This window comes from Vidua macroura, chromosome 17 (genome assembly GCF_024509145.1).
Source record: "Vidua macroura isolate BioBank_ID:100142 chromosome 17, ASM2450914v1, whole genome shotgun sequence".
Lineage (NCBI taxonomy): Eukaryota > Metazoa > Chordata > Aves > Passeriformes > Viduidae > Vidua > Vidua macroura.
The window spans coordinates 1,600,659-1,618,871 of NC_071587.1; the positions used below are offsets into that span (position 1 = coordinate 1,600,659).

General features: G+C 48.9%; 1 protein-coding gene across 1 annotated transcript in view; it reads left to right on the top strand.

Moving 5' to 3' along the window:
- LOC128816006 (fer-1-like protein 4) overlaps positions 1 to 18,213 on the top strand; it is a 38,784-nt gene that overhangs the window by 9,151 nt on the left and 11,420 nt on the right. Inside the window, exons 11-34 of the mRNA XM_053993215.1 lie at positions 874 to 958; positions 1,235 to 1,394; positions 1,612 to 1,795; positions 2,566 to 2,752; positions 2,974 to 3,338; positions 3,686 to 3,794; positions 4,569 to 4,767; positions 5,501 to 5,621; positions 6,248 to 6,348; positions 6,918 to 7,005; positions 8,403 to 8,519; positions 9,635 to 9,787; positions 10,023 to 10,200; positions 10,841 to 10,965; positions 11,352 to 11,486; positions 12,581 to 12,754; positions 13,000 to 13,116; positions 13,427 to 13,588; positions 13,918 to 14,077; positions 14,839 to 14,942; positions 15,325 to 15,456; positions 16,058 to 16,106; positions 17,283 to 17,389; positions 17,743 to 17,874. Of these exons, the coding sequence (XP_053849190.1) occupies positions 874 to 958; positions 1,235 to 1,394; positions 1,612 to 1,795; positions 2,566 to 2,752; positions 2,974 to 3,338; positions 3,686 to 3,794; positions 4,569 to 4,767; positions 5,501 to 5,621; positions 6,248 to 6,348; positions 6,918 to 7,005; positions 8,403 to 8,519; positions 9,635 to 9,787; positions 10,023 to 10,200; positions 10,841 to 10,965; positions 11,352 to 11,486; positions 12,581 to 12,754; positions 13,000 to 13,116; positions 13,427 to 13,588; positions 13,918 to 14,077; positions 14,839 to 14,942; positions 15,325 to 15,456; positions 16,058 to 16,106; positions 17,283 to 17,389; positions 17,743 to 17,874 (3,444 nt within the window). The remainder of the gene's footprint in view (positions 1 to 873; positions 959 to 1,234; positions 1,395 to 1,611; positions 1,796 to 2,565; positions 2,753 to 2,973; positions 3,339 to 3,685; positions 3,795 to 4,568; positions 4,768 to 5,500; positions 5,622 to 6,247; positions 6,349 to 6,917; positions 7,006 to 8,402; positions 8,520 to 9,634; positions 9,788 to 10,022; positions 10,201 to 10,840; positions 10,966 to 11,351; positions 11,487 to 12,580; positions 12,755 to 12,999; positions 13,117 to 13,426; positions 13,589 to 13,917; positions 14,078 to 14,838; positions 14,943 to 15,324; positions 15,457 to 16,057; positions 16,107 to 17,282; positions 17,390 to 17,742; positions 17,875 to 18,213) is intronic.

Genomic DNA, 18,213 nt, shown 5'->3' on the forward strand with positions numbered 1-18,213 from the left:
AGAGCCACAGGGCCTTCCTGTGGCTGCACTGGGGCAGAAACCTAGCCCTGCTCTGAGCCAGTTCTGGGCAGTGTTGCCTTCCCACCTCCTCCAGGTAAGGGTTTTTCTTCACCGTGTGACTGCAGTGGGGCCTCTGGGGCACTTTTTTGCCTTTTGCCTTGTTGCCCTGCTGTTTTTGCAGCAATTCCCTACTGCCCCTTACCCTGGAGTCTCATCCTGCAGGTCCTGAAGGTAAGTGACTGATGTGAGGGGAGCTCAGAAATTATTTGTGTTGTAGAAAAGCCCAGGCAGGAAGAGAGGTTGAAAATCCTTTGGTCCAAAGCACAAAGACTTCCCCAATACACAGGGATGTTCTGAAGATAGCTAAACCCAGCCAGCATGTCCTTTGCCAAGTGGTCTCCAGCACTTTCTCTGTGAAAAGCTGCATGTCTCTTCTGCTGGTGAGAGTTCAGCGAGAACTGAGCAAGACTTGAGTTTTGGGAGAGACACTAGCCTGGTGGGGTCATAGCTCTGCCCTAACCCAGCAGGATATGGACACAAGGTCTTCCTGTGGGAAAACAGATCTGTCCCAGCACCATTGTTGGGGTGTGGCTTACCTGGGACTACAGAAGCTGAATTGGTTGCACATTACTGCCTCGGTCTAGGTTTGACTGAGGGCTATGGGCTGGTGGGCTTTGTGGGAGTGGTTGGGTAGCAATGGGTTAGTCCTAAGGCTAACACAGATGGTTCAATCTGCACAAGGAGCTTGCAACCACTGTCTCAGCTATGCTTTGGAACACCTCTTGGCAGCCCTGTGTTCCTTGGAGATATCTGGATGTGTCACTTGACTGCCCACACCTCATGGTGCTCAAGGGGAACTTGTGCTATCTTCAGGTTTTTCACTCAAAGAAGATACCATTTCTGGGAACTTGCATAGGAACGTTCAAGATGGATGTGGAGACAGTGTACAGCCAGCCAGGTATGAGAACTGCACCACATACCTGTGCCTGACCCTGGCTCTGTCTGAAGCTGGTGTTTCCTTCATGCTCTGATGGGTCTGGTCAGGGCCCTGGCTTTAAAGCACTTAGTTTGCATGAAGACCTGAGCTTGCTTCTCCACCCAGCTGTCTGAAGGCAGGTGACACCTCCTGCACCTTCAGAGGCAGGGTCAGAGCCAGGGCACTCTGTGTGGATGGAGTTGGATGTGAAATGGTAACGTGGCTGCTTCCTGGGGAACTCCTCCTCTTCCCTCTCAGATCACAGGTTTTTCCAGAAGTGGGCAGTTATCAGTGACCCCATGGACACCCAGGCAGGCGTGAAAGGCTTTGTGAAGTGCAGCATCTCTGTCTCTGCACGTGGGGATACTGTGGGCTTCCGTCCCACCTATTCCAGGAACCAGGATGAGGACATTGAAAGGTAGGTGCAGTGGGATCTTGCATGGCCCTGGGGAACACAGCCATGTCTCTCTTCACACTACCTTTTTTGCCCCATTTTCCTCTCTTCTGATGGGCAAAGACCCAGTGAAAAAGACCTGTGGAGAGGCAGGATCCAATCTTCCTGCCAGTCACTGAATTTCCCATCGTTGTGTTCCGTGGACTCCAGGAGAGAGGCAGAACATGAATTTGTCTTTCAGGAATCTGCTGCTGCCTAAGAGATTCCCTGCAGAGAGACCCTGGGCCAGGGTCTGCATCAAACTGTATCGTGCTGAGGGCCTGCCCAGCATGACAGCAGGCATCATGGGTGGTATCTCCAAGATCATAGGGGAGAGAAAAGTCTTTATCGACCCATATGTGCAGGTCTCATTCTGTGGGCAGCAGGTGAGTCTGAAGGGAAGCTCTGTCGGGACAGGCTGATTCTCCCTTGACTACGTGGCAGCATGTGTTGGCCTCATGGTGCCAGGAGCCTCCATGGAGCACAGCAATCCCACTGAAAATAGGCTGGGAGAGACCAGGTGTTGCTGTCTTTAGCAGTGGTCTGAGCTGTGTGGCCATGGTTGTGCAGTGTCTGAATGAGAAGGCTGTTACCTGCTTTTCTCTCTATAGAGAGCTGCTCATAGGACAGCCCCAGCCCCAGGCACAGCTACTGGCTGAGCTACTGGCTTTGCAGGCAGAGATTCATATCCTTAAATATAGGGATAAATCCTGGAGCAGAAGTCCTTTTTGTGTGTCAAGCTGGGCTCAGCCTGAGACCCTTGAGAAACTTACTGAGATAATGACCCAGTTTTTGCACACAAGGCCAAGGTTTCTGATCCCGTAATATGCATTAATATGAGAATCAATCCCTGATTGGCAGTCTTGTGGGCCTGGAGTGCTCCAGGCAACCTTTAGATACCTATGAATCTGCTGCTTGTTTGCATTCCCTTGATAATGTAGGTCATGCCAGGGCCTTGGGACAGCCCCCCCATTAATAAAACAGAGAGGAATTGCAGGAACGGGGATAGGAGCAGGGACACTGCCACCCCCAGAGTCTGCCTGGCACTGTCTGCAGGTGGTACAAGAGTGCATGCCATTCTGAGGCAAGCTCTGAGGCATCCCTTTCTCTGGGCAGCAGCTGGGACTGTGTGACTTTCACACCTTCTCCTTCCCAGGGGGAAACGTCAGTGGAGACCAACACTACTGAGCCCGAGTGGAACGAGCAGATCAGTTTTGTTGAGATGTTCCCGCCTCTATCCAGGAAGATAAAAGTCCAGGTGCTGGATGATGCCAATGTTGGTGATGTGGCCATTGCTACACACTACATTGACCTGCAGGAGATCTCGGACCCTGACAGGAATGGTGAGGCTTGGCATGGCTGCCTTGGGGTAGGATGTCTTGGGCAGCCCTGTGCCATGCACTTTCTGCTTGGCATGCTGGTCTCCTGGGGGTGGGAGCAGGAGTGGCTGAAGCATGCTGACATTCTGGTGTCCTGGGCAGTTCTTTCTGGGGAGGTCTTTCTGCAGGCTGACCTGGGGAGGTCACTCTAGAGCCCGAATGAAACCCTGTCCCTGTCTCTGCAGGCTTTAACCCCACATTTGGCCCAGCCTGGGTGAACCTGTATGGCTCCCCCCAGAACTCAGCTCTGCGGGACGTCCACAAAGACCTCAATGAAGGCATGGGTGAGGGCATCTTCTACCGTGGGCGCATCCTTATGGCCATCACAGCAGAGATCTTCGACAGCCCCAGTGCAACAGAGAGGAAGCTTGGGTACAGGATGAGAGATGCCATGAGAAAAATGAAGCTGAAGAAGAAAAGTAAAAAATCCAAGGAGAAAACTAAAGAACTGAGCCAGCTGCAGGGAGAGGGGGAGGCTGAGAGCTCTCAGGAGGCCAAGCAGCCCAGGGAGGTCACTGTGGAGGTGGAAGAGCTTCATCCACTCCCTGAGGTGAGTTCTCCTGTGCTGACATGGCTGATCCATGCCAATCTTTGGCATGCACAGCTGTGAAGGGGAAGAGGCAAGGCGGGAGGCAGCTGTGTTGATGCAATAGCCATCCCATAGTGCTTAGTGCTTAGTGCTCAGTGGCTTCACACAAGCATCAGCCAATCCATGGCTCTGCACCAACACCTCAGGACTTCCAAGAAATCTTATCCTGTTTCTGGCAGCCCAGTGGTGATCTCAGCAGCATCCTGCTGAGGTCCTGTGAAGGGCTGGCAGACACCAGTTATGCCCTGGTGCTCAGGCAGTGCTTTGGCACACGAGGCTCTCAGGCTGATTTCTGTCTTCTTGCTCAGAATGTGTTGGGGAGAAAGGATGAATTCCTTCTCTTTGCTGCCTTCTTTGAAGCCAGTATGATGGATTCTTCTCTCAGCTCGAAACCTGTCAGCTTTGAAGTCTCTATAGGTGGGTATTCCCCAGGGCCCCATGTCCAGAAACCATGGGAACAGTGTGAATCTCCCCCTGACAGTCAAGTCAGTTCTTCATACTGCCCTGTCAAGTCAGCTTGGAAACTTGGGAAAGATGAGAAATGAGTCCAGGGAGTGTGCACAATGCTTTGCTAAAATACTGAATCTCTTCTATGGGATTGGAGATTTGCACCATTTGTGTGAATTACCTGTTTTGGGAAAGTTTAGGAAAACTCTTCTGTTTTGGGAAAGTTTGGGGAAAGTAGGGGTACAAAGAAGTAGAAGGATTTGGTAGGAAGACAGGGAAAAATGGGAGGGAAAGCTGGGATACTGGGGTTGGCCATGTGGCCCTAAGGAGATGTGACAACTAGTGATGGGGAAACAATGGCCTGAGAGTGGGTCAAAGCCCCCACCTGCTAAGCTGGACGGGTGAAGATGCTTGATGGTGAGATACTACTTGAGGAGCTGATGCTGGCCCCAGTGTAGGGATGTAGATCGTAGCCAGCAGGCACTTGGTGGAGCTGGCAGAACTGGAGAAGGCATACACAAGGACCTCTTTGCAATTGCCCATCTCCCTCTCGGTCCTCCTGGTTGTCCATGTGATGTGCCAGTGGTTGGACACAACTACTAGTTCCCAAAGCAATAAATGTCTCTGTGTTTCTCTTGGCAGGAAGACTGCCAAGAGTCTGGTATTGCGAGCTAGAAAATGTCTTTACTAAATAAACCTGAGTGATCCCACTTACCTGTTTATAATTTAATGCTCACCTTCAAGGAAACTATGGCAAATCTGAAGAGGTTGTGACCAAAGGATGGCAAAAAGCAGAAAAGGGAGAAGTGAAAGAAGAAAGGCAGCCTTTACTGGATGCTGGTTCAGGTGGTGAGCTGGATGCTGAAATCCTGACTCCAGCTTTAGCAGCACTGAACAAATCAGTTACAAAGAGTCAGAGACCAGAGCCCATGGAGTATGACAAGTAAGTCTTCTATATCTTTCTATCCCACCTTTCCTGGAGCTGTCACAGCTTCCCACATTGGTTGTTCCAGATGTTATTAGAGGTCTGCTCAGCAATGCATCTTAGGTTTCTCTTCCTTGCAACCCTGCAGCTTGCCATGGCCTAGCTGGCTGGGATTTCCTACTTGCTCTACAAGCCCTATGGTGTCTGCTTGATGTTTGCAGATGGCCAAGGATGGGGTCCCAAGGAAACTGAGACCTGTCAATAACAGCCATCCCTTTTCTGCTTCAGAAGCAGTGTCCTAAGGGCTTGTTTCCAGTGAGGAAGGAGTGCTCTTGGCATATGCTCTCCTATGTTGAGCAGGCAAGACACATACACAAGCTCTTCTGATGTTTGCTCTGGGAATGCTGTCTAGTTTGTCCCACAGGCCCAGGCAATGTCTTGGTCTTTGTATTGTGCAGCCTGTTCCTGCTTGGTCCCATGGCAGTATCCCATGCTCCTGTCAGCCTCATTCATCTGAGCATGTGCTACTGTCTACTAGAAACCCTGTGTGCTAGTTTGGGATGGCAAAGGGCAAATCCAGCAGCTTGCACCCATGTCCATGGTGCAGAGCCCAAAACAGCCAATTAATTCCCTGTGAGGGGGACAGAGTTCAGCTTCTGCTCCCTTGCTGGATATGTGAGCACATGTGTTAACGATATGGCATATGCTTTCTGTAGCAGTAGCCGTAACCTCCTCTGCCTGCTGTCCTTAGGTCTTACAGCTGCCTACCCATGACTCATGAAAAACCCTGCGTGTATGTATGGAGCTACTGGGAGGATCATGCCTGGAGACTGTGCATTTCCAACCGGATTGTCAAACTGGCAGAGCGCCTGGTAGCATGTTCAGGGTGTTTGTCTGTGGCATGGTCCTTCCTCATGTGCTTTCCTTGTTGCATGTGCAGTTGCTGTGCGAGATGTTTGCTGTCCTTACCACCCATGCAAGTCCATGTCTCTCACAGGGCTTAGTCCCACCAGCCATTTAGGCAGGGCTGGGTAGGCCACATGGACTCATGCTGTGCAACTGCCTAGTGGTGGTTCCTGGAGGAGTGATGTGATATGATGTCTGTGACAACAAGTTCCTCTGCTGCCAGTCCTGAGCTGCATGAGCCCTGGGCAGATGATTGGGCAAGCAGACTCAGCCTCAGGTTGTCATGAAGGGGATACAGTCTCTCCCCAGCACCTTGCCTTTCCCTTTTGGCTTGAAAATATGAAAGTAGAGCTTACCACAGTGTATGTTAGTGGCTGCTCGAGGACTGAGACACAAGATGTTGTAACAACAAATGTTAAGGTTATCCTCAGGCTCTGGAGAGTCCCGGGCAGCATAGTGCTGATCTGCAGCACTCATGAATCCCAGCTCTACAGAAAGGCATAAGCCATTTGTGGCAAATGCATCCTTGCACGGTTTTACTTTGACTTCTCAGCCAGGTGCAAGCTTTGTGAATAATGTGATTTCGCTACAGGAGCAGGGGTTGGATGATGTGGAGAAGCTCTTGAGAAGACCAAAGGCTAAAGCAGAAGAACGGCTCAGAGAGGTGCTTGAGGAATTTGTAGCTGGATGCAGGTTAGCATGTCCCTGATGTCCTGAAGATTCTTGTTTTCAGGTTAGGAGGTCATATCATGTTCTGCCTCAGCTATGTGCGGCCTTCTCTCTTCTCCTTTTGAGGTGGATGTGCAGAAGGAAATGAGGATGACTTGGGAAAAGGACCCTCCTTGTAGCTCCTCAACCTTGGAGAGGAGACTCCAGTCCTGTTCTAAGAATCAGAGGGGTCATAGATGACAGCCTCAGTGTTCCTGGGCTCTCACATGTTCCCTAAATGTGAAGGACATTTTCCTCACTCTTTTCAATCACACAGTAAAAAGACCCATGTTTCAATCCCCATGACTACCCTGTGGGGGCCGTTATGCACTTCAGTCCACAGTGCTACAGTAGAAAGGGAGCCTCAGGTGCTGAGAATCCCCAGTGTACCTTCTCAACCAACAAGCTTGCAGAAGAGAAGGCATTGCAGAAATGCAGCCTCCTGACGCATCTGGATTGGTACCAGGGATTTGGAGCTTGTGTCTCTGCTGTGAGCTGTGCTCAACATGCTGGGTGTAGGGGCTACAGAGTCTGTGCTGCTTTTCTCATTGCAGGCAATATTCACTCAGCGCAGAGAGAAAAACAATGGCTCATCCAAATAACCTGGACAGATGTCGGACAAAATACCTGATGCGCAACATTGTAAGTTGTGGGGTTTGGTGGTGGTTGGTGGGAGTGTGTGCAATCCCTGCTCTGGCAAAACTTCTGGAGGATCAGCAGGAACTGAAACTAAGAAGGAAACTTGGAGCTAAAACTCACTGTATCAGTCATAGGCTTTTACTGCAGCATCTCCCAACTTCTGCTCAGGGCAATACAATTTCCAGCACAGGGAAAATAGACAGGGTCTGGTCATGGCTGCCCCCTGTTTTGTGCAGATGCTATGCCCTGATGCCTTCCTTCATCTCCACTGGGGCATATGTAGTTGAGCACATGCATATTGCTGCCCGGTAGGTTGCTGGAGGCCTTTTGGTGCACCATATTCCTCCAGGCAGTTTTGTGGTTGCTCACCGAGATCCACTACTCCTGAAAACTCAGCCCCTTGGCTGAGTACATACCCAGCAGGTCTACAACAGCCATTCATCTGTCTGTCCTTAGAAAGGGCAATACTGGGGCACTTACCACCCTGCACACAAGGTAGCTGAATGAGAGCACAATTACGTACCCTCCATCACAGCACAGCTGTAGAGTCATAGCCCCCGTCAGACTACAAAGCTTTGAAAAATGACAAAGCTGATTATGGATATTCTCAGTTCAGTCAGAGAGAAAAAGAGAGGTCTTTCTCTCTGACTGAACTGAGAATATCCATAGCTGACTACAAAGCTGACCAAAATGCAGTGACAGCAGCAGGAAATAAAATTTAGGCATATCTGAGTCCCAGTTCCTTTCCCTCTGCTTCCTTGTGTGTCATCACCTGAGCTATGGTGAAGGTACTCTGCTAAGCCTGAGAGACTCTGGAAGAGAGAACCCACCTAAGAGATGAGTTTTCTGGCCTTGCCAGTCCACAGTGGGTATACACCCTGAATTTCTTCTGGATTTCATTATTAGTTTTGATTAATCCCTAAGTTTCTCCTCGGATGTGTACACTATCTCTGATATGTACTAATAGTGGTGAAAGCCAAGCCCTGTGTTGCAGTTTCCTATATCTTCATAATCCCACACTACTGTGGCCCCAAGTTGCTCCTTGGCCAAAGTCTCCCGCAGGCACTATCTGGAGCCTTAGACCACCAGCTTCTGGAATGTTTATTCCTTAGACATCTTTCTGCCCCAAATGATTTTAAAGCTCATGGACTTCTGTTACCAGATGATATTGGCCAGGCTGATGAGTTACTGGAATCTCCAGTTCATGGCACCCTTTGCTAAATGGCTTGTGACAGGTTCATGGAGGTTTGCTCTCAGCAACTGGGCAGTGAGCCATGGTGGAGGTCAGGGCACAATGGAGCAAGATGGATGTGGTCAGCACAATAGGCTCCCTGCAGACCCCCCATGTGGAGTGGCAGTGGGGCACGGCTGGTTGTGTGACAGCTGTGCTTTCTGTTCAGATCCTGCATGCAAAGCAGGGGCTCCGTGTGAGGCGGCATCTGACCCGAGACAATGTCAAGGAGAAGGTTAAGGAGACAAGGAGGATCCTGGCAAAGATACGCTTCATGGCTAAAGAGGTACGGTGGCTCCTAGGGAACCCCTGTTCTGAGCTGGAGAGGGTAGGCAAGGAGAGGATACTGAGCTGGCTTCTGGGGCTCTCAGCAGTCTGAGCTGAAGATTTTCCTCTGCTGTCTTCCCTCACTTTGTAAAATTCCAAGTTCCAGCTACTGGAAGTTACCATGTTTCCTGTGATAGCTGTAATGAGGGATGAGGCCAGACAGCTTTGCAGGGCTGTTAGTGGCGGAGCAGGGGTCCAAGCAACTCTGCAGTGGGTAGGAGGCAGAGCTGGGCCAGCTCCAGGCCTCCTGGGCCTCTCCACCCCACCAGCCCAAGGCCTTGTCTGCAGCAGACAGTTTTGCCTCAGAAAGCAGCCTTGACTGTGCTGCCTGCACTTCAACCAGGGTCTGACCATAGATACTTTCTGCAGATTCAAACTTGCATTGGAATAAGATTCTCATCCATAGCAGAAATTCTCCATGTTCAGAGTTTCATTGTTTGTATTTTAAGTAACTGAAAAATATCAGCGTGTTGCTGTAGTGTAGCCAGAATGCCATGTTTGCTGACATAAGGTGGACAGACGCTGTTGAAGTTTGGAGAAGTCTTTCACTAAGTCAAATCATTTTCACATCTTTAGCTGTCTGAGGGTAGAGTGATGTACAATTGTAGTGGTGGTGTTTTTCTTCCCAAGTCACCATTTCTGTGATGGAGCCCTGCTGTTCTGGGAATGGTTGAAGACCTGCCTGTCCACAGGAAGAGGGGAATTAATTCTTTGGTTTGCTTCGCTTGTGTGTGAAGCTTTTTCTTTCCCTATTAAACTGTTTTTATCTCAATCCATGACTTCTTTCACTTTTACATTTTGAATCTTGTTTCCAATCACACCAAGAGACAGTGAGTGACGGGCTGCATGGTGCTGAGTTGCCAGCCAGAGTTAAACCACAACATCTCCAGAGCCATATTGCAGGGCTGACTTTCAGAAGTATGTGGCCAATGTTAGGTCCTTTATTTCTGGATCTCTAAACTGCCATTGCTCAGCAGTCCCTCCTGTGAGGAGACGAAGCTTTCACCATGTCAGTAGAAGGAGGATGACACATGTGTTCCTCTGCTGTGATGTTCCTCCCTTCTCTCCCTCCAGCCCCAGTGCACTCTCCCTGATGTACTCATCTGGATGCTCAGCAACAACAGGCGTGTGGCATATGCCAGAATTCCTGCACAAAACATTCTCTACTCAGTAGTTGAAGAGGAGACAGGCAAAGACTGTGCAAAGATCCAGACCATCTTTATGAAGGTAGGGTTTATATCAAGACAGTGTGCTCTTGCTTGCTTCCTGCTGTTTCCCCCTCCTTGCTTTCAGCCCTCCTTCCTGAAATCCTGGAGTTCACAAGGAAACACAGCTCTCGCTCCACCACTGCCTTTTGCCTCTGCTGATGTGGTGCTCTCTCTCCTGTGCTCTTTGGTCAGTCCCAGGCTGATGGTGATCATCTTGGTCTGAGATGTGAAACCTGCTAAACCTGTGCTTTCAGGTCCCTGGCTTACACACTGGTGAGATCTTTGCCAAACTGGAAATCTACATGTGGCTTGGGGTAACCAAATATGCGAAAAACTGTTTGGCAGAGCTGCCTGAGGAGTTCCTTTCCGAGAGTGAGCAGGAGCTAGCCCAGCTCTCAGCATACAGCCCTCCCAGCCGGCTCAGCAGGGATGGTGAGTGCAGATACCAGTTCTTTACATAAGCAGGAGAGCAGGGAGTTGAGAGGTCCCATCCATGGATTAGTGTCTGTGGTGGGGTATTGTCCCCCCACAGTCCTTCACTTCACTTCCAGGCCACACTGATCTGGGAATTGTAATATGTCTGAGAATTAGGACCTGATCTAGGGTTGTCTCCAAGGCATGACTGGGATAGGCACATCCAGTTTGATCTCATAAGACTGTATTTGTCTTATGACAAAGGATGTATTTGTACATTCACAGGTAAAGCAGCAGAGAGGATGGGCCCTTTGTAGGCATTGAATTGTGTTGCCCAATTGGCAATGGGCATGAGTTGTGCCCCTCTGATGAGGCTTGGTGGTGCTCCCCCGCAGTAGATGCTCATAGCAGAACACTGCACATTTCACATGTTGCATGTCATGTACTTCCCAGAGGTGTCTGCGGAGCCCACTGAGCTTGTCTGGCTTGGCTAAAGCTTTTGAGATGTACTGGCCTGAGAACTACAGTCCCTAGAAGTCCCTAGAAGCTATTTGTCACAGAATGTGCCCACTCCTATCTGTCTGGCCTTCTCCTTTAGACATTTTTTTGGCCTCATACAGAACTTTGTTGAGGACCTCCTCTCTCCCTTTTTTACCAGACTTCAGCTATTTCCAGCTCCGAGCCCATCTGTATCAGGCTCGAGGGATCCTCCCTGCAGATGATAATGGACTTTCAGATCCATTTGTAAGAGTGGTGTTTTCAACTCATTGCCAGACCACCAGGGTGAGACCACTTAAACTCTTGCCTCTGTCATCTTGGGAACCTGGGGAGAGAAAAATGATTGTGCCCTCACTGACATGTTTAAGGCCAGTGCTTTGGTAGTCCTCCTGTGACTTTTTTATCTCCAAGCACTCAGGTATCTATGCTCTGAGCAGTGTGGTTATGTTCAGGGAATATTTGATAGTCATTGAGCATGGTCTCAAAGGTTGATTGGCCTGTGCTAGTTGATCTTGAGTGCTGATCCCACACTTTTACCACATCACTCCTGCTAGCCACCAGCTGTATGTGGCTGTGTGAGAGAGGGAATCAGCCCAGAGTTCCTCACTTTCCTGCATGTGATTTATTTCCACTGACTGTGGAATACTTTGGCCTTCTGTCTCCATCTGCAGATGCTGGAGGAGACACTGAGCCCTATGTGGAATGAGCTACTTTTGTTTGACCAGCTCATTATTGATGGGAAGAAAGAAGAGTTGAAAACAGAGACCCCCATCATTATAATCAACCTTTTCAGCCATAATAAATTTGTAAGTATGGCCATGCTGCCCTCCTTCTGTTGTTTCTGGAAAAGGGAAGGCAGAGGATCTTTGAGTGCTGCCACTTCTCTGGTTTCCATGGACCAGCCAGTGAGTCGTGGAGACTGTGGCTGAGGTTGAGACTTTCTGACTCAGAGATACTCTAAATTCATCAGGGACTGATGAGTGCCTGTTGGATCCAGGATCTCTTATTTTTGAAGAAACATTATACCTGCTTCCTTGGCAGGCTCACATTGCAGAGGGCTCATATCCTGGGGGAACTGATATTGCTTTTAGGGCTATTCCTTCTCCTGTGTCCCCACATGTCATCAATCATCCCTCCTCAGTCCTCCCTTTTCTCTCTTTATTAGTGCTTTAAAGTCACACTGTCCCCTAGAGCCTCTTTGTTGTCCCAAGGCTAATGACATAACTTGCACCAGGTTCTCCTGTGTAACTCAGCAGCTTTCCTGTGGTTCCAGTACAAGACAAACCCTGTCATATTGGGATGAGTCCAGAGGAGGCCACCAAGATGGAGCACAGGACAAAGGAGAGCTGAGTATATTCAGCCTACTGAGGTTGAGAGAAAGCCAGTATATTTTTGCTGTCTGCAGCTACCTGGTGGGAAAGGATGGAAAAGCTCAGTTCAGATTTCTCATGGAAGGTACCAAGGGGCCCAAGGCAAGCAATAAGCACAAACTGGCAAGGAAGAAAATCCATCTTGATATAAGAAAACAGTTTTTACACAGAGGTGGAACACATGCTGGGCTTGTAGCTCAGAAAGCTTGTAGTGTATCCATCCTTGGAGATACTCAAACCCTGTCTGGAAGAGACTCTGAAAAACCTGATCTAGCTTTGATGTCCTCTGGTGCATGGTGCCAGGCCATTTGCCGAGTTCTGCATGCAGATGAACCAGGAGTTAAGTGGAGCTGCTGCAGACATGCCTTTATCTGTTCCTAGCTCTCGATGGAGCAGAAAAAATCAAAGCAGAGGATAACATGGGTGGAAGAGTAGTCTTGTACTGTCCCAGATTGGCTGGAATTAGTGGTGGTCTTTGAGGTGGTGAGATACCACAGGGATGATTTGAGTCATTCCCCTCTTTCCTGCAGGGCTCCCCCGATTTCCTCGGGCAGGCCTTCGCTGTCCCACAGGTGAAGCTGGTTGATGAGCCGTATACCAAACCTGCCCTGCAGTTTTTTGATTTCTACAGAGGCAGCAAATCAGTGGGAGAGCTCATTGCCACTTTTGAGCTGATTGAGCTCGATTACAGTGGCTATTTGGAGGTAACAGGCTTGTAGGAAGCTGCACATGGTTGGCAGCTCTCTGAGGAGAGCTGTGTGGGTGAGGAGCTGGTTGCATGGGGACCACCAGAATTCCAAGTTGGCGGCCATATCTGGCTTTCCAATGAGAGGAGGCTGCAGGGACAGCCTGTGAGCGCAGAACTAGAAGGAGGGAGAGAAGGGGGTTGGTATGGCATGGAATAGAAGTGACTTTCATCACCTGCTGTGTCCTGGTTCCACCTGTTCAGCCATCAGTGCCTGAGGATGTGGAGCCCAAGGAGCCCGACTACCTGGAAGACCCCCGTGCTGGACGGTTCATCATCCCTGAGGGCATCCGCCCAGTACTGAAGGAGTTCCGCATAGAGGTGCGCCACCTCCTGCTGCACTGGCTTTCCCCTCAAGCTGCCCCTGGGTGGAGGGCAGGGCTTGGTGAGGGAGTCCAGTTTGACTGTCAAATGTGCCTGTGAGGCCTGAGCAGATGCCAGAAATGGAGGTGCTTGACCTTCATGAGGGGGAAACCATGTGAGTAGTTCAACAGGCAAAGCTGCTGGTGAGCTGAGCTGGGAGAGCAGGCCTGTACCTCTTCTGGGGACTGTGTCCTATGGGTGGGGGGTGGCAGCATGGGCAGTGCCATGGCTGGCATGTCTCGGACAGCAGCTTCATGTTGTGCTTCAGATCCTGTTCTGGGGCCTGAGGGACCTGAAGAGAGTGAACTTGTTTGAGGTGGATGAGCCCCAGGTGATCATTGAATGTGCTGGCAAGAAGGTGGAGTCAGAGGTGATTGTGTCCTACAAAGAGAACCCAAACTTCACTGAGCTGGTCAAATACATGGATGTGGTGAGTGGGAAGGTGGATTCTGCCATGCCAGGGTACACTATGGCTACTCTGCACCACCTCACTGCATGAGGCAACATAGAAGGAGGGGAACTGCTTCCAGGATTTTGCTCTCCCATGACCACATGGTTCAGCTGCAGAACAAAACCTTTGTGAAATTGCCCACGAAGAGCCGTCTTAGCCATGGCCTGTCACTGCAAGGCTTTGATTTTTGGGCATAGCTGCAAGGTGCCAGCAGGCTTCTCCTTATGTAATGGGGCTGCCATAGTTTGATTGCTAAACACAGGTTGATCACCTTTACTCCTGTGAACCCATGCATAATTCTTTTGCAGGAGCTTCCAGAGCAGATATACCTGCACCCTCCCCTCAGCATCTTTGTGGTGGAAAAGCGTGCATTTGGGCGCACTGTCCTTGTGGGTAGCCATGTTGTGTCCAATGTGATGAAATTCTCTCCCAGAGAGCTGGAGGAGGAACCAGAGGATGTGCCCAAAGGTAACCTACTTGGAGAGGTTCTCATGGAGACAACAGGCAGGTTTTCCAGTGGCAAAGATCCCTGGATCTTCCACTTCCTCTTAGCCAGGCAGCAGAATCCTCTGCCTGCAATCACAAGGTCATAGAATCACAGAATGGTTTGGGTTGAAAGGCAGGTTAAAGATCATCTTGTTCCACCTTCTGCCATGACTTTCCACTAGACCAGATTGCTCCAAGCCCTATCCAACCTGGCCTTGAACATTTCCAGGGATGGGGCAGCCACATCTTCTCTGGGCAACCTGTGCCAGGGCCTCACCACCCTCACAGGGAAGAATTTGCTCAGTGAGAGCTCCATCTCTAGGGAGCTGGTTCACTAGGACTAAGGATTGAAAAGTTCTCAGTTCTCTCATGTTGTCAGGTCAAAGTCTGTTCATTGGGTAATAGCTTAGCTAAATAGCTCTGTGATAGCAGTAGCCAGCACTCCTGATCTGGAAGCATGAAGAAGAAGCCAAAGATTGATCCATTTGTGGCTATTTCTGAGTAGGGAAGGTATATCTCATAATTCTGAATTCCTGGGAGTCAGCAACAAGCATATGGTGATGGTGGCCAATTTCGGTACTGTAGTTGGATTTCCAGCAGTATTTTTGTAGAGTCTGTTTTGAAAAGCTTTAAAATCAATCAGACTAGTGTTTTAACAGGGAGGATTTTCCTGTGGCCGAAAGTAAGAAGTAGTGGGCAGAAATAAATGCATGGAAACATGATGTTCTTTATTTTCATCTCAGCTTGCAATGTCTCATCTCACCGTCTTCCATCTCAGACTGTGGTAAACATTGGACTGGCAGCTGGTGACCCAGGTTCCAGCACTCACCCCCTTAGTTTTGTGAAGGTGAGTGATGTGTTGGGCCCAACAAATGTGGAAGTTTGTAAAGCCAAACTGTAGATTACACACAACAACAACAAAAACTTCAGAAATTCAGTTAGATTTCATCTACCAGGTTTTTCTCTGGACTGAAACACTCCTCTCTCCTGCCTGCTCATTGGCAGTGCCATGTGCTGGGGCTCTGGCACAGGGACATTAAGGAGGCCTGCCCTAGGCCTTGAGAATGGCTTCTTTTGTAGCAAAGAACAAAGCTGAAGCCACGGGCAGCTTTGCACTGCCTGTGCTCTGCCTGAAGGCTGAGCCTTTGCCAGAGGCTCCCAGGGCACTGGAGGAGAGTGCATGAGTGTCCTGGGTGGTCATTTCTTCCCTCTGAATCCTTTTCTCTCAGGCTCCTTTGAAGAAAATTCCTATCAATAAGCTTGTAAAGAAGAAAGATGAATATGAAGAGGAAAAACCAGAACTGGGAGAACTGGATTGGTGGTCCAAGTACTATGCATCCCTGAAAGAGCTGTATAACCAGGTAATATTTTGTGACAGCTGCCAACAGAAGGGAAAATAGGCTCCACTGGTCTGAGGAGGATATTTTCAACCACACTGAGTGTCACAGGAGCTCTCCTGGCATGGATCTGCAGGAATATGTGAACTTTAGTGTATCAAGCATACTTAAGGTAGCCAGGTATCAAGCATCTACCAGGTGGGCTGATTTCAGCAGGAGGAGGGTATTGAAACATCCTTGAGGCTTGGTGCTCAAGTGGTGTGAGAATGAGGCAGCTTCTCTTGAGGGTCTCCTGAAAATGTGATGTTGCTGACTTTAATAGGGACTTTCATGCTGCTTATTCTGTCCTGGTTATGTCCTAGTATGTGTTATGGGAGTAGGTCTGCTCCAAATTTCCTTCCTTGCACTGTCAACTTAAATTCCAATCAAAAGAAGCTAGCAGGAGGATCTGGGGAGAAGAAAAAGTTATTAAGACACTCGTTGGGTACCATCCTGCAATGATCTTATTGCTGAATGATTTCATGCTATGTATTACTTTCTCTGCTGGCAGGAAAATGTCAGTGTTCTGTGCTTAGAAGGGGAAGCCTTTTCTGTCAGGGATCTGAGGTGACTGTGTGTGTTTCAGGCATGCAGTGATGAGGAAGATGCTGAGAATGATGACTTGAATGATGCAGGTGAGTTCTCTACCATTACCCCCACTCTTTAGTGGGAAGAACCAAGATTTTATACCATCCCAGAGGGTACTGGGCTTGTGAGAATAGTGTCTGTGCAGACAACACCCTTGCAACATTCAACTACAACAACATAAAAGTGAGCAGAGAGGCTGAAGACATTGACAAGGGCTAACAGGCTATTTCCAGTTGAAAACACCAAACTTTCCTGCAAAAATTTGGAAAGTAGTCACAAAAGTCCTGGAAAATAGTGGAGTCTTGTAAAATGGTGTTAAAGCAAGTGCTTTCCTGTAAGTAAAATGCAGAAAAATTGTCTGCAGGGATCATGGGATTGTCTAGGTGAGACCAAGAAGCAGTGGTAGGATGGAGAGAGGATGATGGACAGGAAAAATTGTCCAGGATCTGGGCATCACTCTGTGCTTATGGGGTACTCACCTGGGGTGCAGGTGAATCAGGTAACAGGAGGTACCAGAGGTAATGGACAGTAATAACAATATTTTTATGATCTGAGAACAGTGTTTCAACTGTAGTTTCAGGTTTGCAGATGTGTAAGCAGTGACTCATATGGCTCTGACCTGGGAAAGTGCAAAGTATAAAAATGATGTAAATACAATTTAAGGAGACTTTGAGGGTACCTGCATGCCATTAATGCTCAAGGGATCTGGAGCCTTGGGAAATGGGACAAGGACACACCCACTCTGTCCTTGGTTTGGTGGTGCCTCTGAGAAAGGTCTGGACACAGTCTCTTTCAGCTGGCTGTGCTGAAAGTGACAGTGATGCTTTAGTTAGACACCCAAACCAACAGGCCAGCAAATAACCACTCATCCAAAGAGGAGGGTGGGCTCTCCTCTGTGCCTTCCCTGACAGTACCTGTGAACTGGCCCAACCACCTTCCTTCATTTGGTTTCTGCCCAACTCCTGTCTGAATAGTGGCCATGCAGGCAAACAGGCAGGTAGGTCTATACCAATTTTTGTCCCTCACCCATCCAGCCATGCCATGCTGGGAAACAGGAGATGCCAGAAGGACACCTGTTACAAACAGCAATAGCTCCAGTTGCTGTGGCACAGGTCAAAGCCCTGGGTGAAAGCAGAAACTGTGTCTAGGGTGATTTCATGTAGAGACCCTTGATATGATGGGCAAGATCAGAGTGTTTCCTAATCTTTTACCATCATTTCTAGATGGAGGGAATTTAAATGCATCTTCCATTGACATTGAAGCAGAGGATGAGGCAGTAATTGAAGCTGAACCTGCTCAACCCAAGAGGAAGCTCATTGCCACCCTTCAGGTGATAATTGGGGTGACCTAGTCACTTTCAGCCCTGGCCCTTTGTCCATGTCTTCCTCACCTTCCTGCAATGGAAGTTATGCTGGGAGGAGAACCTGCAGTGTGTGGTGAGGCCCCACCATTGCTGGACTTTGATGCAGCTAGTAAGACCTTGGAGCCAAGCTGAGATGTGCATCCACATCTAAGGCTGGCCCTAGGGACATGCAGGAAAACCATTAACACCCTGCACTGAGTAATACAGAAGTAAGGTAGGACTAGGTGAAATGATTGAAACAGAGAAAGGATGGTCTTTCTGACTCTCCTTTCCTTTGAGATGGCAAGAAAAGGCCCAAAATTACTTTCTACTTATTTCAGATTTACAACTCTGAGCTGGAACATGAGTTTGGTAATTTTGAAGACTGGTTGTGTATTTTCCCCCTTCATCGTGGCAAAGCAAATGAAAATGAAGATGGAAATGAGGATGAACATTATGTGGGGAAGTACAAGGTACTGTTTCATTTGGATGACATTTGTGCTGCTTGTGGAAGAAGGTCGTTATGACCTGTATTTCAGAGCAAGCCAACACCAGCAAAACCTTGCAGAATGCACTGGTGTGCAGTTTGGGCTGCAGCTTGGCCAGGGTACTGTTAGTGCCTGTTGAAGCAATTGTACTGTGGTCTTACTATTGTTATCTTATAAATCCATCTGATTTAGATTTTTTAGCTGCTACAAAGTGAAAGCATAAAGCATAAAGGACTCATTCTGGTTGCAGCCTCTGGATGTATTCAGTATGCATATCAGTATTATACAAGGAAGCTTCACTGGTTTTAAAGTTAGGAAAACTTA